This window comes from Molossus molossus, unplaced genomic scaffold (genome assembly GCF_014108415.1).
Source record: "Molossus molossus isolate mMolMol1 unplaced genomic scaffold, mMolMol1.p scaffold_m16_p_8, whole genome shotgun sequence".
Taxonomy (NCBI): Eukaryota; Metazoa; Chordata; class Mammalia; order Chiroptera; family Molossidae; genus Molossus; species Molossus molossus.
Genome location: NW_023425402.1, coordinates 22,873,739 through 22,889,449, shown reverse-complemented (window position 1 = coordinate 22,889,449; position 15,711 = coordinate 22,873,739). Strand labels below are relative to the sequence as shown.

Below are 15,711 nucleotides of genomic sequence, written 5' to 3'. Positions count from 1 at the left end.
TTCGGTTGGTGACGGAGTATAGACCAGACGGCACGTGCAGCCTGGTTATGGAGGAGGCCTTGACTGGCCCCTCACGTTAATATTTAGGCCTCTTCTCCTGAGGTTAGATGTTGTCCACCAGTAACCTCTGCATGCTGTGCTTTGAAAACTAGATTGGCCACTACGGGCACTCACAAATACTAAGGACTTTGGTGACAGGCCTCCACTTGAGACTTTGCTCCACATGCAACCTGACCTTGGCTCTTTGCTGAACCTCACCAGTAACGTGGGCAGTGATTCTGGCCTTGGGCGTTGTGAAGGTTCAATGAAGTAGTGCATCAGGGAGCCTGGTGCATAGGTGTTGAGTAAATGGTAATTTACTCTCCACGCCCTGTTGTGGGTCAGCCTCCCCTGCAGCAGGTCAATGGGTGAGGCCCCTCTTACCAGCTGCTCCCAGGTAATGCTAAGCCCTTGCCATTCAGCTGGTATATTCCCCTATTTTGTACTCACCTTCTCCAACTACAGTCATACTGGATAAGGCAACCCAAACCTTTCAGATATGTGCTCAGAGTCAAGTTTCCTTAAATACTTTTCTGGTGGTCATAACACATAAGGCCAACCTGCAGAAGAGATTCCTACATTTCTCCTGATCAGTCCACCTAGACTCATCTTCTGCCACCTTCAATGCTATTCGAAACTGACCCTTTCACCCTAACCTCTGACCCTGCTTCTGACTTCTGCCATTTCCCCCCTCAGGCTTCCTTTTATAAACCTGTAACATCTCTCCCCTTTTGGCCTTTCTGGCTGTGGAAATGTTCCTTCCCTTTCCCCCAGTTCTTATAGCTGTCCCTCACTACCCCATTCAAATTTTAATTCTTTTATTCATATGCAACATATGATCTCCTCCCCACCAAAGAAAAGCACAGTTAAAATCATCTCAAAACTCAAAATATTTTTTATTATTCATTTATTGATACTATTTATTAAATTATATTCAGTATTAAAATACATCGAAATTGAGAATTGTATCTATCTATCTATGGAAAAATAGCTGGTACCCAGAGTGGTAACAACTCTCCCAGAATCTCTTAAGCTGCATAGCCACAGTATTGTGAAATTCCCATTTCTTTTCCCTCTCAATGAAATGCTGCACTTTCCCTAAAGAGGTGTATTTGGCGGCGTTCTCACGCTCTAGTTGGGCCTTCCTCTTCATGGCCTCCCGCTCTGGCCTCTGCTCCTTTGTGATGGGTTTGACATTACTGGGCCAGAAATATCGGGTTTCCTCCATGGAATTCGTTGGAGGGAGAAATCCTGGAGTAGACTTTGGCTTTGAGGCTTGGGTGGCATCCAGGGCGTGGTCACAGCAATGTGAACGGGCTCCCGTTGGAAAGGAGCACAAGATGATGTTTCATAGGGCACAGGCCTGGAAGCAGCGGACTGAGGGGCACTGGCCTGGGCAGAGTTGGTGAAAACTGGTTTGTCTGGCTTGGTAGAAATTGGCCAAGCTGCTCTGGCTGGACCTCTCATGGAGGCAGGTGTTGTCCGAGATGAACTGACTGCAGTAGGTTGAGCTGAGTTAGAACCAGGCCTGGCAGGGTTGGGCACAGCAGGCCGATGTGATGCCAGAGACTGTGGTCTGCGAGGAACAGGTTGAGCTGCAGGCTTGTCGGAGGTTGGAAAGAGCAAAGGTACCAACTTGACCTTCCCAGGAGGAGGCAGCTGGTATTCAGATGTAGGTGAACACTGTTTTTCAGTTTTTCGGCACAGAAACTGACTGGTTTCTGGCGTTCCACTTGAGTGTTCTCAGGACCTTTATCCTCATGCACAGTATTCCAGCCTTTGTTCGATAGCTGGGGATGGCTGGGAGCCTTGGGGTTGCTTGAATTTCCCAGAGTTTGGAAGGAAGATGTGTCCATTTTCTTATCCACCTTGTTCCCCAGGGGACGGAAAACCTTCACAGACTCCAGCATGTGTCTACCTAGGCAGCTTCGAGGCTTTTTGTAGGGCTCTTGGGTCAGCTCAGGTTGGTTTTTCTTCCGCTTCATGTTGGGAATGGTTGGCTTCTCTCCTGACTTGATTTTGTTCCCTGACAGGTTACCCTCCTCAGCTTTCTTAGAGTTGTTTTCTTTGGTTCTTTTGGTCTTTTCTGGCCCATGGCTCTTAGTTTTGCTGGTCCTGCAGGAGGCAGTATTCGGAGGTTTGCTGTTAGAATACATGGCCATATTGGCAGGAGCCCAATCTGTGGCTGCACCATGGCTAGGAACCGGTTCTCCCACAAACACACAATCTGGGCTCTCGGGCTTGCTTTTGGTTTTGGGAGAACCCTGATAGGCTCAGAGGCTTCATTTTTGTTCTTTGCAGCATGATCACAGGAAGCCCTTACGACACTAGACTTTTTCTGCACCTCACTCTACTTGGTGCCTTTGGTTTTGATCACCTTGGGACCTTTGGATTGTTCAAGGTCATTCAAAAAATATAGGACCTGAGCAAGCTGAATGTCCTCCACCAATTTGGCAATGTCTACAAAACTATCGTCAGATTCGGTCCCACACTCAAGTGTCCCTTGGTCCTGAAGACTCAGTCCATTCTTTCCCAGACCAGGGTTTTCACAACCAGGCTGCTCCTCTTGACCAAGGAGATCAATGCAAGTCAGGAACTGGGGACTGTCAAGGACTGTTTGAGTGAGCTGGTGAGAATCTTGGTCTTTTGTTGTCTCCTAGTGGGCATCAGAGGCTTTTCAAACTTGGTTGTAATACCCTCCATACTCTCATTCTCTTTCTGTTCGGAGCTGGGAGGTAGAGGCAGTGCCAGGAGATTACTGAGACTCTGGACCGGGGCTGCCATTGAAATGTCCCCAAGCTCAGGTGGTGGTTATTTCAAGTACCTGGATATTTCTACTACTGCAGGGCTTGGGGAATTCTGTAGTTTGGAGTAGACAAAATGTTTGGCTTGGAGGTTACAACCCTAGGACGGTCTCTATGCCCAGAGAAGTCTCCATCTCTACAAAGGAATCAAGGGAAATTGAGTCAGTCCCTGGTAGGTAAGATGCTCCCCTATCACCAATGCAGCAATCATGCCCTCCAAACACAGGAAAGGCATTTCCACTAGCACTTTGTAGGCTCACGGCCAGTGCCCTGTGCTAGGAGATAGGGGGGAAGTGTGCTAGTTCTCACTGGTAATCATTTGATGTCAGTGTTTTATGATTTCTCTCTATCACGAAGTTGCTATAACTCAAATAAAGAGGTAAAGGTGGGTTTTCTAAATATTTTACAAGGCTAGCATTCTCATATGGAATCTTTTAACTCTCTCCGCTTTCCTGAGGGAATAAGAACAATTCCCACCAAAGACTAGTATAGGAAATGGAGCTCTTCCTGATGAAATATATTAGCAAGGGCATAATCTTAGGCTGCTTGCTTTGGACAGGATCTTGGAACAGAAGGTCTCCAATCCAGGTATAAACTAAGGAAGTGAGGGAAAGTTAAAGTGGGACCATCACAATAAGAGTTCTGAAATCTCTTCCAAAGAGACTAAAGCAATAACTCACGGAACGAAATTCATTGCATTGTGGTAGTACAGGAGGACTAATGAGGTAGGAAAATTAAAAGTGTGATGCTTCTGGGTGAGCTCTTTGGGTTCTCATACATGTAGCACACAAATCCAAGACAGTGCCTCTCCTCCCCCTCTATCAGGTGCTCTCACAGAGCATAGAAATCAAGAGCACTGACTACAGGTGGTAGTTATCAAAGTCACAGGACTTAAATTCTTCCCAGTGGTTTACTCTCCACTTCCCAGCTGCAAATTGACCCTATTTTTTAATGTTGACCTTATTCCTCTTCCTTGCTGTTTGTACTCACCTTGAAAACTTGTCTTTATGATGGGTTGAGCAGACACAGAGTGGAGAATAAGAGCAGTGAAGGCTGGGGACGTCACATTTGTGCGCTGCACATCCTTTAGCACCATGACAATTTCTGGTTGAGGGGCAGAGACCCTGCTCTCTGTGTCAGTCACAGAACCATAGGATTGCAGGTATGGGCCACGTTCTCTAGAAAGCACAGGCCCTTGATTATAGTAATATACCTGACTTCCCTCCTGGTAAGGAAGTAACAGGTTATGCCCCTGACTTGTGATCTGAGATGGTGCCCCCTGAACAAGGCTGGCAGAAAGCAATGAATACAGAGAGAAAATGTTATTGGCATCTGAGGTGTTATGATACTGGGAAGCCATAGACATGAAAGAGACAGCTGTGTCCTGGTCAGTGACAGTCACAGTGTAGTCACGAGTGATATGGACTTTTTTCCAGGGCCTCCTGTGAGCCGTAAATTGGAAGCACCTGAAGTGAAGATCTGGCTCTGGCCAGTCACTCCAGAGCACACAGCTGAGCTAGCATGTCGATACAGGGAGGCACCCCCCATGAGTGATTGGAAAGAGCTGTCAGAGGCTGAGGGCAGTAGCCATGCTGCACTGTGGGGTGGAGCAGAGACTCTGGAGAAATTGCAGACACTTCCTGGGAGGGAGGCTGCATTGCTCACGACAGGAAGGGAGAGCTGCAGAGCCTTTGAAATTCCAAGTAAAGATGGATTTTGGAAATTCTCTGTAGGGAACAAGAAGGTGATGAAAAAATCAAAGAGACTGATAAACTCTCACTGTGTTTGAAGAATAGCATTATCTGGAGATTATGTCTGTCAGAAAGCCTCTAAGACCAATACTCACTGAGGTGTCAAAGTCAAAGTTTATGATGGTTGTGAGTGTTGGGGCAGTTTGCTACTCTTCAGTATTAACTGTCTGTGCTCCCAGCTTGGGGGGAAATATGCAGAAGACCCACGTTGTGTGGTTCATACATGTTCTTAGGCTGGAAGCAGCTGCTTCCTCTCTTATCTTTCCCTGCTGCATGCACTAATATTGATCTATACATCCTTTCCTAGAATTGATGCATTTTAGAACCAGAAGTCTTTAGAGAACTTCTGGTCTAATGTTCTTATTTTATGAATGAAAAAACTGAGGCTCCATCTCTCATTACATTAGTATTATTACCAGGTTACGTAACCTAAGCATCCTGACCTCCTTGCCAGGACTCTGCTCTGACCATTGACTGCCACAAACTGGGAGCAATGGAACTTCCAGTGCAGCTGAGCTTTCACACTATGAGAAAACAGCACAGCTAGTAGCATTGTAATCTTCAGTGCCCAATTTTTATGTGCAGTGCACATGCTGTTCCCTCGAGTTCACATATAACTCAGTCTAGTTGGTAAATTTAAAGGGTCGTTCTTACTTTCTTCTAGCCTGCTTTCTGATCCTACCTGAAAATCTCTGTGTGAGAGTGACTTCTCAAGAAGTGCTTTTTGAAGAAAAACACTATTTAAGCTCTCTGATGCCCTGGCCAGTGTGGCTCACTTGGCTGAGCATTGTCTCTAGAAGGAATGTTTGCTGCTTTAAATGCCAGTAGAGCACATGCCTAGGTGACAGTTTCAATCCCCAGTATGGGGTGTGTAGGAGGCACCTGATAGACCTTTTTGTCTTTCTTTTAGAAGTTCCCTCTCTCTTTGCCTCTCTCTAAAAACCAATAAAAATATTTATATTGGGCTACTTATCTATAAAGTCATTATAATGACAATAACAGTGATAATTCATACATGAATAAGTTATATATTACATTTGATTTATATAAAAGAAGATAGAAGCTCTGGGAGACAAAAAGGAAAATCATGAACATATATCAAGATAATAAAAATAAATATATAAACAGTAATTAAATTGGGGCATGTAGCAAGCAACAAAACAATAAATTTACTAATAAATGAAGTTCTGTTTTTACATACAATATTATAAAAGTGAATATTGCCTATTCTGTTTTACTGAATACTATTAATAAAAAAAAACAGCCCATAATAGAAGGTTATTTTAAAGAATTTCTACCAGTACATACAGACAAAGAAGATATATCAGTAAAAGTTGCCTAATAAGCAGCAAAGTGTAATAAATGTGGATGGATATGTTGCCTCAATATATGTAGACAAATATTTCAGTATAAAATGATATAAAGCCGAGAGCAACATCAGTGTAAGTGAATTTCGTTATCGTGCTCATTCATGTTTTTCTCAATATCGCCCAGCAAGTAATAGATATTAAGTCCAGTATAAATACATGTATTTTAAATAATATAACAACATACCAAAGAGAAAAGAACACTTAAAAAGTGTCATGAAGGTTCTTGTATCTTAAAGCCTAGATTGTAATAATCTTCAATATTCAGGAAAGGGTCCTACCAAAAGCCTTAAAACCACCCTGGGTAGAATCCAGTTAGAAATAAATTAAATGTAGGAATCCCCAAGAGACTCCACAAGTTGTTCTTAGATAAATGTGAAATTAGAGATGTTGTGTCTTTCTTTTTCTCCTTAGGTGGCTAAGATCTAAAAAGAGATCATGGCTGTGTATCAGTTGCTCTATGTGTTAGGGAAAAATAACTGTAAGATGAAAACCAGCTTTGACTTGGAACATTTATCACACAGAGGAATTAATCTATCTGATTCAAGTTAGGATATATCATTTTTTTTAAATATTAGTTTTATTTAATAGACAAAACATCTACATAGTGCAAAAATCAGAATGAAGTGAAACACTGAAAATTGTTTCCTTCAACACTTTATAACCACTTTGATTAATTTCTAGTTCATAGGAAACATCATTTCTAAAATACATTTCTTTAATATTTATATTCAAAACTGTCACCTACCGTCTGTGTTCAGAGAGGCAATAGAAAAATACAGACAACTGAAATAGAATGTTTTGATAAGCTGCTTTGACTGGTAATACCTTATTCCAGCCTCACCTTCCTTACTACTGTATTAATGGAAGCATTTGCCAACATCACTTTATTTTGCCCTACTCTGAGCAGATTTCACCTGACCCTGTTTTTGCTTCAACTTAAAATCTTTGGTTCCCTTCAACATCCCATTGCAAACTACCTTTTTGTTCCTGGGAGCTCCTCTGTGTTCTCCTGCTTTATTCTTATAGTTTCCCCTCTTTCATGCTTATACATTTCCTCCCTCTTAGTGCCTGTTGGCCTCTGCTATTGGCCTAAACTATCTTACACTTAAATATTTGCCTCCCTATAATCCAGTACCCTCCATCTTCTCTCCCTATTTTCTCTTGTCCCCTAGGTGGATAGAAAAGTTCCAAAACAGGGGAATATTACTTTTTGAACAGCATTAAATTTAAAAGACTAAAGTAAAAACATGAGTAGTGGGAGGCCATTATACATGAAACAGCAGGTATATATATACATGTTGCATTTTTTTACATTACCGAGGTTTTTTGTTTCTGTTGAAACCTGTCAAGAAGTCTTAATTTTATTTTCTACATGGGTGGACTTTGAAATTCAACACGAGAAAAGAAAGAGATTAGAGAGAATAACTAATCTAACTTCTTAATGTAGCAAGTGAGAAAAAACAGTTTTTGTGAGTTAATGACTTGTCCCTGGTCACATAGCTAGTGAATGTCAAAATCAAAACTAAAATTAGGTGTCCAGACATCTAGATACTATTTCCCCCCACTAGTCTAGGCTATTTTTACTCTACTCTTAAATTTAGAGGCCAAGAAATATCTAATGAAGAACTTTTAAAAGTTTCTTTCCTTACCTGACATGGTCAGAGAAGAGGAGGAAATATCAACAATAGATGCAAGGGATGAGGAGGTCTCAGTGGCTGGAGCCAGAGAGTGCATGTGTCCAGTATGGAGGTCACTGGTCATACTGGCCACTGGTGAGTTGTGATGATTCAGATTTATTTACATATAACTCCATGGGAACCCCAAGATTCTACCAGGTGGTGGTTGGTTTGGTGGGAGAATGATGTCACGACGAAGGCAGTTTAAAGGGATGGGGAGAGCCAATAGGGAGGTCAGATTCCCAACAGGAAGACAGGATTGGATGGAGTGAGTGGTAGGGGAGCTAAACCAACCCCTGAATGGCTGAGCTCTGGGCACAGATGTGCTTGTGGACAAGACAGATGTGATAGTCTCACTTTCCCCAAGGTCTTATGTTAGAAACATAATCTCAATGTATCTGGTAGACTTTCATTAATATAATTAACTAGTAGTTAATTCATGTGGAGACTCATGTGCACTCTTTGGTTCTTGTGAGAAACAAATTGGCACAATTTGGCCTCACTTTTTATTAACAGAACAGACAATTGACATAGATTCACAAGCTAGACAGTACAGCAACAAACTCTGTTCCCAAGGGAGAATAACCTTAAACAGATTTTTCATTATTTTAATATTACCTTTTTATATCATTAATTGGTATGTTTGTAGAATACATATTGTTTTTGTGCTCTGTATCAATGCTCTTTTCCACATTTTTTCCCTAGTCAAATTTTTAAAGATTCCACTTTTGCAAGACATATTACATTTTTCTCCCGATTACTTTATTTTGAAGCATCATGAACAAGCTTGAGCTGAAGGATTTTGTTGAGAAACTTAAAAAGGGAACTGTGAGAAAAGACATTGTGTTGAGTTATACTGTGCACCCAAGCCTAAGGAACAGGTAGATGTGTGCAGTCAGCCCTTCTAGGCCTGGGTTGTCTCTCTGTTTCTTCCCCTAGTTAGCGCTTTTCTCACTAACCACCATGTGATTGTGAGTTAGAGCTGAGTTGCTACTGATTTATACAGGATGGGGAAAAAGTAGGTTTATACTTGTTCATATGGAAAACAATACAATAACTAATAAATAATAATATAAAAGTGAACTATGTGTTTCCCTTACTTTCAACTGTAAACCTACTTTTGTTCTACCCCATATGTGGATTAAGCTGGTTTTGGGGAGAAAATCTATGGGTTTGGTCATTTTTCTTGATGATAAACTTTTAGGCGTACCTAGGTCAATCTACCTCATGAATTTTCTAGTGCCAATGAGTAGGAAATGTGTGATACAAGATGTCAAGAGCCCACAAGAAGATAGCTCATGGATGGGGTCTCCAAAGAGACATATTTTATTTTTAGGCCTAATTTTTCTCTTATGGGGTATGACTTTTTTCAAAGACGAAGATGATGCTTATCTGAGACGAAATGGAGATGGGTGTTGGAATGTAGAGATATGGCTCAAACTTACTTTTTTTCAAGGTTTTACCACCAAACTCCATACCTCCGATCATCAAGTTTCATGATACTAGTGCATAATATGAGACTAACGATATATTCTAAATATCTTCAAGCCAGACCAGTGTCTCATGACAATGTTTGGCCCAGTCTCATCAGGACATTAGGGACCTCCTATTTGGAAAGAGGCAAAATTGCTTGTAAGGAGGAGCTTCGTAATTAAATATTATGTAACATAAAATTTATTTCCCTTTGTAAGTTGATCCATTATTAATGGAGGAAGGGGGCTTAGCGAGAGAATTTTAGTCACTGAGCTCTGTGAATTCTAGTCCATAACAAACACATGTCACCTTCTAGGGTTACCTTTATTCTCCTTTTCATTCTGCTGAATCATGGCATCTCCATTTCCCATGATAAGAAAGCACAATAAACAAAATCTCCACATACAAAACAGGTCGATTAAGTGTGTTTACAAAAAAGTCTTTACTTTCTAAAGTTTAGACCTTTGAATCTCGCTTTAACAATGTGGATATTGAAACACTTTTGATATTAAAATGCAAGTCCACTCACTTTTTCAGAGATATATCCATTGGGTAAAGAGAAGTATATTTTTTGTCTCTAACTCCACAACAACAAACAATTTCAAGAGAATGAATGTTTTCTAAACAGAGCTTGGGATTTAGATAGAAAATGCAACTGTCTCTCCTGAAGTCCTGGCTTTAGGATTTATGCTTTTCATGAGCCCTGTGTGTTTTCATCCACACAGTGTTAGACCCAGCTCTGTCCATTGTTGAAGCCATTAAGTTTCATTCTCAGGTTCCTGGCTACGTCCACTTCCAGACACAACAAAGGTACCTCTTAGTATTACAATAACCAAACGAGTGTGAACACATGCACACACCCATACAACAACCAATATAAATGAAACGAAAACCTCATGAAATGATGCTTGCCTATTCAACATAGAATCCCCTCTGATTTTCTCTGTTTCATTGTAAAAAATTGGTGGATATAACAATCCACTTTAGGATGGTCATGCATATCTGATAACACACTAACATAGAAAATAAAGCCAAGAGTTTGGTTTCCAGTAGCAGTGATATTGAATCCTAGATCTACCACTTACTTTGAGCAAAATACTCTGGAAATCTCAGTATCCCCACCTGTAAAATGACAGTGATAACAGAATCCATGTCAGGTGATTTTTATAGGATTAAGTGAAGGTAAATAGGTGAGAGAATGCCCATTGCATGACAGGCTTTGAACAAATGTTAGTTCAATTCCATGAACTATAATGTAAACACAGTAACATTAACTTTTTGAGATTATGAAACATATTAAGTATAGGTATAATTAACACCCTGTGTTTGTGAAAAGATTAGAAAAAATTTGAGATGTAATTAGGTGAGTCTCAGTCGTAAACACCATGACCCTGAGGACTGACTCTGCTCCCTCTTCCTCCTCCCTGTCTGTGAAGTCTTCTGGTTTCAAGGCACCTCACAACCTCCCAGGCCCTACACCTGGGTGCTTTCCATTCTGCCCTTATTTTGTCCACAGTGTGATTTCCATGTCCATCTTTAAATGGAGTGTGATTGTGGACGTCATCTAACCTCTGTGCCTTGGCTTCATGATCTGAATAATGAATACAATAACTGTATTTCATGGGGCTGTCAAGAGGATTAAAGATAAATGTTCATAAAGAAATGGCACTGGATCGAAATCATTAGGAAACTTTCAATAGATAATCGTTGTCTAGTACTTCCCCTCCCTGTAAAACCCACACATGCAACAGACTCCTCCTGTTAGCCTACCAAGTCCATCAGATTTTACCCAGTACACACATGAGAATGGTTTGGAGCAATTTACTGGGTTGGCTAGTGATGGGTGAGATTTCAGACCAAGAAAGACATTCAGAGGCTCTTGCGACTCTGCCAGAAAGAAGGCAGACACTCCTTGAGCATTGTGGGTGCTCTTCCACCACACTTCAGAAAGTGAATTGTTACTCCTGTGATTTCCTTCATTCATTCATTCATCCCCTCATGCTTAGAGAACCCAGGAGACTGCATCATGGCGAGGAGGCCAGGATTCAATACTTCAATGGACAAGGTCGAATGGAGTCCATCCCCTGGCTCCTGGCTGCAGCTGGAGTCACGGTCGGTTCTGAGTTCTGTCATCTTAAGTTGGATCTTAAGATGTCAATCTAAAATTGACCGTATCAAATCCTTTAGTTACCAGACAAAAACTAACATCAAGTGTGGCAGCCTAAGGCCAGCCTATAGTGTGTGGGTTCTCAACTTTGTGCAGGAGAGATTTCACAATACAAGCCCTGGTGATTTTGAGATGTAGTGCTCTGCGTGGCTCCCTAGAAATGTTATAGAAAAAAGTGAGCCCAGCCAGGCATGTGTGGCTCAGTGGTTCAGCATCGACCCATGCACAAAGAGGTTGCTGGTTCGATTCCTAGTCAGAACACATGCCCAGGTTGTGGGCCAAATCCTCAGTGGGAGACATGCAGGAGGCGGCCAATCAATGTTTTCTGTCATCAATATTTCTGTCTCTCTCTCCCTCTCTCTCTAAAATTAATACAGAAAAAAATTAATTTGGGGGTCCTTTTTATTTTCTCTATTGAGATTTTACCCTAGTGCGTGTCATAGTTTCCAAAAGAGGAAATTCTGAGTAGAAAGAGTTCAAGCTGTACAGCCAATGGGACCCATTTCACCATTGGTGGGGCTTCTACTATGTGAGTGAGGCCCCTGGAGACAGCATCTTATATGGTCACTGGCCCATGGATACCGCATGCCAGGGGACACACAATATCCTGTCCTGTCTCACGTGGAGAGAAAGGCTTTCATGAGGTATTAAAAATCCATAACTAGAAGAACTTCCCAGTCCCTTCCCTCCCAAGCACTACCCTCCCCAATACTGACCTCATCACTGACAGATATATAAGCAGGTGGATGTGAATGGAACCCAGGTGTGAGCAGTTACAGGATATAACCCATGCTCTGTTCCTGATGGCTCTAATCTGAATTTCTGAATCACATGATCACACTGCTTTGTGTACCCCGCCAAACTCAGAAATATTTCCTTTTCCATATCATGAACCAGACAGAGGTCATTCAAGGTGAAAAGTTCTATAATGCTATTGAAGGAATCACCGGAACTCCTTTACTGTTTCTGCTTTTCAGTTTGAAGAAAAAATTTTGGAAACTCGGGAAGATTTGGAAAACTTAAGAAATGATTAAGACTAAGTATCTAAATTGTACTGGTGAGGGTATCTATCTAGAAAGTCAATAGCGAGGTTTGAACACCAGACAATGCCTATGTGTGTGTATGGTAGGAGCTGGGGGTGGGGGCAGGTAGGGAGAAAGAAAAGTGGTCCAGGTGTAAGGGGTGGGCTCATTGAGCAGGTCTTATCACTCACTCAGGGCTAGGAAGGACTTGAACCCTCTGAGTATTTGCTAAAGGACCAGCCCTGTGCCCTAGAACGCCCCCTTTTGCTCCTCCGGCCTCTGTGCACTGTGAGTGCGCTGTATCCGCTCAGGACCCACAGAGCCTGCCCAACACACGCAGCAGGTGCTGAGAGTGGACATGGGCCATCAGCTGCCTTCAGTCTGTTCTCTCCAGGTTGAAGGTAGTGTCCCAGTAGTACTGCAGACTCGGATGGGGAGGTGGTGTTGAGTGGGTGGGAATGGAGGTGACAGTGTGCAGAGGGCGAGAGGGAAAGGGCAGCAGCACTGGATCCGGACCCAGGGCTTCCGCACACACTGATCAGTGGTGGAGTGTGAAGAGCACACAAAACAGCCTATGTAGGAATTGAGCTTAGAATTTGCCTTAATGCCAGGAACGCATGAGATTAACTTTGGAAACTTCCCATTTGAACTGTTTCTGGGCTGGTGGTCCTCTGCAGCCTCTCTCTGAATAATTCCTAAGTTATCCTTGAAGATAAATGCAAAGAAAAAGATTATAAGTGGCAGAACCCCATGCTATTTCCATTAAAATATTACCAGGAAATAATTTTTTGTTTCCTTTAATTCTTTAGTCATTACTACAGACTTGATTTCATCCTACAAGAGTGATCCATAAGACATTTGACTTTAGTTTTTCTTTTCATCTTTCGAAAGATGGGTATCTGATGTTCCACCAAGTGCCAATGGTCAAAATTGACAGGAGGAAGCTGGCACAGAGCTACATTGCCAACAAATATGACCTGTATGGGAAAGACATAAAAGAGAGAGCCCTGTAGGTATTTTTTTCTATTTTCATCAACAATGAAAAGGAACAATTTTTAGATGCTTCCTTGAATGAGCAGTTTGTGTCAGGGGATCCTGACCAATAGCAGCATGGGCCTTGGAGGTAGAGGCTGAGGTCCAGTCCAGCAGAGAACAGGAGGTAATGGAGAGGGTTGTGGAATTATGATCTATGGGAAATAATGGGAAGAACTGCTAATATGGGGAATGAAAATGGGCCTGGGTGGTGTAAGGATGACAGAGGGAGGGACATGACTGTGCTGGCTGTGCCAGGACTCTCTGGAATGATTCAGGAGGCAGGTCTTCAGCTTCTGGATCACACTGAGTCTGTGCCCAGAGCCAACACGGCAGAGATGGCAAACCCTAGGCAGAGTCTCACTGGGTACTTGCAGTGATTCCACAAATTTCTCTCTGCCTGTGACTCTGGACCCCTCATTGATGTTCTCTTTCCCTGTATTTGGTCATGTGCATAACAAAAACTTTATACATATATATCTACCTTAATATGAAGTGTCAAAAGTTAGCAAAATTCATAGCTGCATGACTAGCATATAAAAATGCACCCAAATCGTAGTGAATTGTTTTGCCCCCTCCTGATGCCCCATTCTCTTACAGTTTCAAACTATAACATGTAAAGTAGGTGACATTGGACAGTTGAATTCTTTTTGTCCTTCAGGATTGGTATGTATTCTGAAGGTATGGCAGATTTGAATGAAATGATCATGGTATTACCACCAGGTCTACCTAATCAAAAAGATGCCAAGATGACCCAGATCAAGGATAGAACAACAAACCGTTATCTCCCTGCCTTTGAAAAAGGAAGAGGGCTGTTCAGTGTTGGGCACTGAGATTAGAGGACAAAGAAAATTCATGCCCAGGCCTGTCCTGGGGCATTGACCTTTCACTTCTAGCAATCCCTCCTCATTGCTAATGTAGCAGGCAGCCTCTGGGCATGTTACAGAAATCAACTATGGGGAGGATATGCACCTGTTATACCCAAGTTATAATTTTCAGCAAAATTACAGTTACTGCTACCCAATTTAGAATAGTGCATTGATGGCATTTCATGGTCATATTTGGAATGTGGGCTGTGGAATCCTCTGGAATCCACACAGGGATCAGAGTAGATGCTGCAGAACAGCATGCAGGGGCTTTTCATCCAAAGGAGCACGATGAGAGCAATTCGTTAGAAAATATGCTCACAACACGCACAGGGAGACATGAGACCAACTGCAGCAGCGTTCTCACCCTCTATAGCTGCAGAGGGAAGGAAGGGGAGGCCTCCCTCCTCACTGTCACTCAGGCCTGGTTCTCTATCTGTAGAGGCAGATGCACACTGCCCCTCACGTGTCACTTGCAGGGCAGACTGGGATACAGTGACGTGTTGCTTCAGCCACATACTAAGCCCGTAACTTGGCCTCTCGTGAGAAATTTGGGGTATATGGGGTTGAGTTCAGGGCCCCCGTCTTTTTAGAGTATGATCCTGCCCACCGTGGAGTAGGGTGGAGCAGACAGAGTCATGGGACACATGGCTGCTGCCCTTAATGTCTATTCAGTGTTAGGCCAACTGAGCCCAACCAAGGTGTCCTCCCAGGGGGCTTCCCTTTGCATACATACCTGCTCTCTCTAGATCTAGACTCCCCAAGAGATTTATGAGGAGGAGAGGACTTTGCTATACATCCCTCCTGGATACCCTTGTTCTGGAGCATAGGTTCTCAACCTTATCACACCCAGTCCTCAACAGTTATAACATATTTTATAATCCTCTTTATTGCCCTGAAGTAAACTTTATAAGATTAACTACACCATGGCTGGTTCTATGAATACACAAAGAATAAGGTATCACTTTCACTCAAAAACAGTGGCTGAGGAGAGTTTAATGAAATGCCTATTGATAAAGCTGGGGGTAAGGTTAAGATACCTCAAAAAATGGTGACGCACTCTGGGGCTGGCCACAGTGGGATGCCTCTTCCTCCCCTCCCCTCAATGGGACAAGGACAGAAAGCAGTAGAAGGACCTAGGAGTCACTGGGAGTCATAGGTGCAGGACAGGGCCACCACAACAGGAGTTGATGGCCTTCACAGAGGAAGTTACCTGCTGCCAACCCAAACAGCCCAGGACACATGGACAGTTCATACAAACACAGGTGGCTCCAAATGACTACACTGAATGTGACTTGTTTGCACCACAGCTTTATCCACTTTGTTATACATAGTTTAGTTAAAAATCATCAGAACTGTACATGGAAATATGTTTTTAATTTTTGGTAATATACTGATTTATATATTAACTTACATTTACTATGTCAGATGTTAGTAATTTTAATGCCACTCCTAGGTAATCTGTGATATAAAAACATAAAGATGTTGGTCATAAAATTATTAACATTTGG

The 15,711-nt window shown here is 42.4% G+C and overlaps 1 protein-coding gene and 1 pseudogene across 1 annotated transcript; one reads left to right on the top strand and one right to left on the bottom strand.

The window, feature by feature from the left end:
- Positions 1-1,012: 1,012 nt before the first annotated feature.
- LOC118621413 lies at positions 1,013-7,698 on the bottom strand (annotated as a pseudogene).
- Positions 7,699-11,111: 3,413 nt separating this feature from the next.
- Positions 11,112-14,167, top strand: LOC118621411 (glutathione S-transferase A2-like). Its single transcript, XM_036248724.1, has 4 exons — positions 11,112-11,225; positions 12,258-12,308; positions 13,193-13,311; positions 13,996-14,167. The coding sequence occupies exons 1-4, from the start codon at positions 11,112-11,114 to the stop codon at positions 14,165-14,167; spliced, it is 456 nt and encodes a 151-aa protein (XP_036104617.1).
- Positions 14,168-15,711: the final 1,544 nt, after the last annotated feature.

Bases quoted from the DNA above. Each gene is read 5' to 3' on its own strand.
- LOC118621411 (XM_036248724.1), top strand. From the start codon at position 11,112: ATGCTTAGAGAACCCAGGAGACTGCATCATGGCGAGGAGGCCAGGATT. The intron at 11,226-12,257 runs GTCGGTTCTGAG...TCTGCTTTTCAG, and splicing joins TGGCTGCAGCTGGAGTCACG to TTTGAAGAAAAAATTTTGGA. The intron at 12,309-13,192 runs GATTAAGACTAA...CATCTTTCGAAA, and splicing joins ATTTGGAAAACTTAAGAAAT to GATGGGTATCTGATGTTCCA.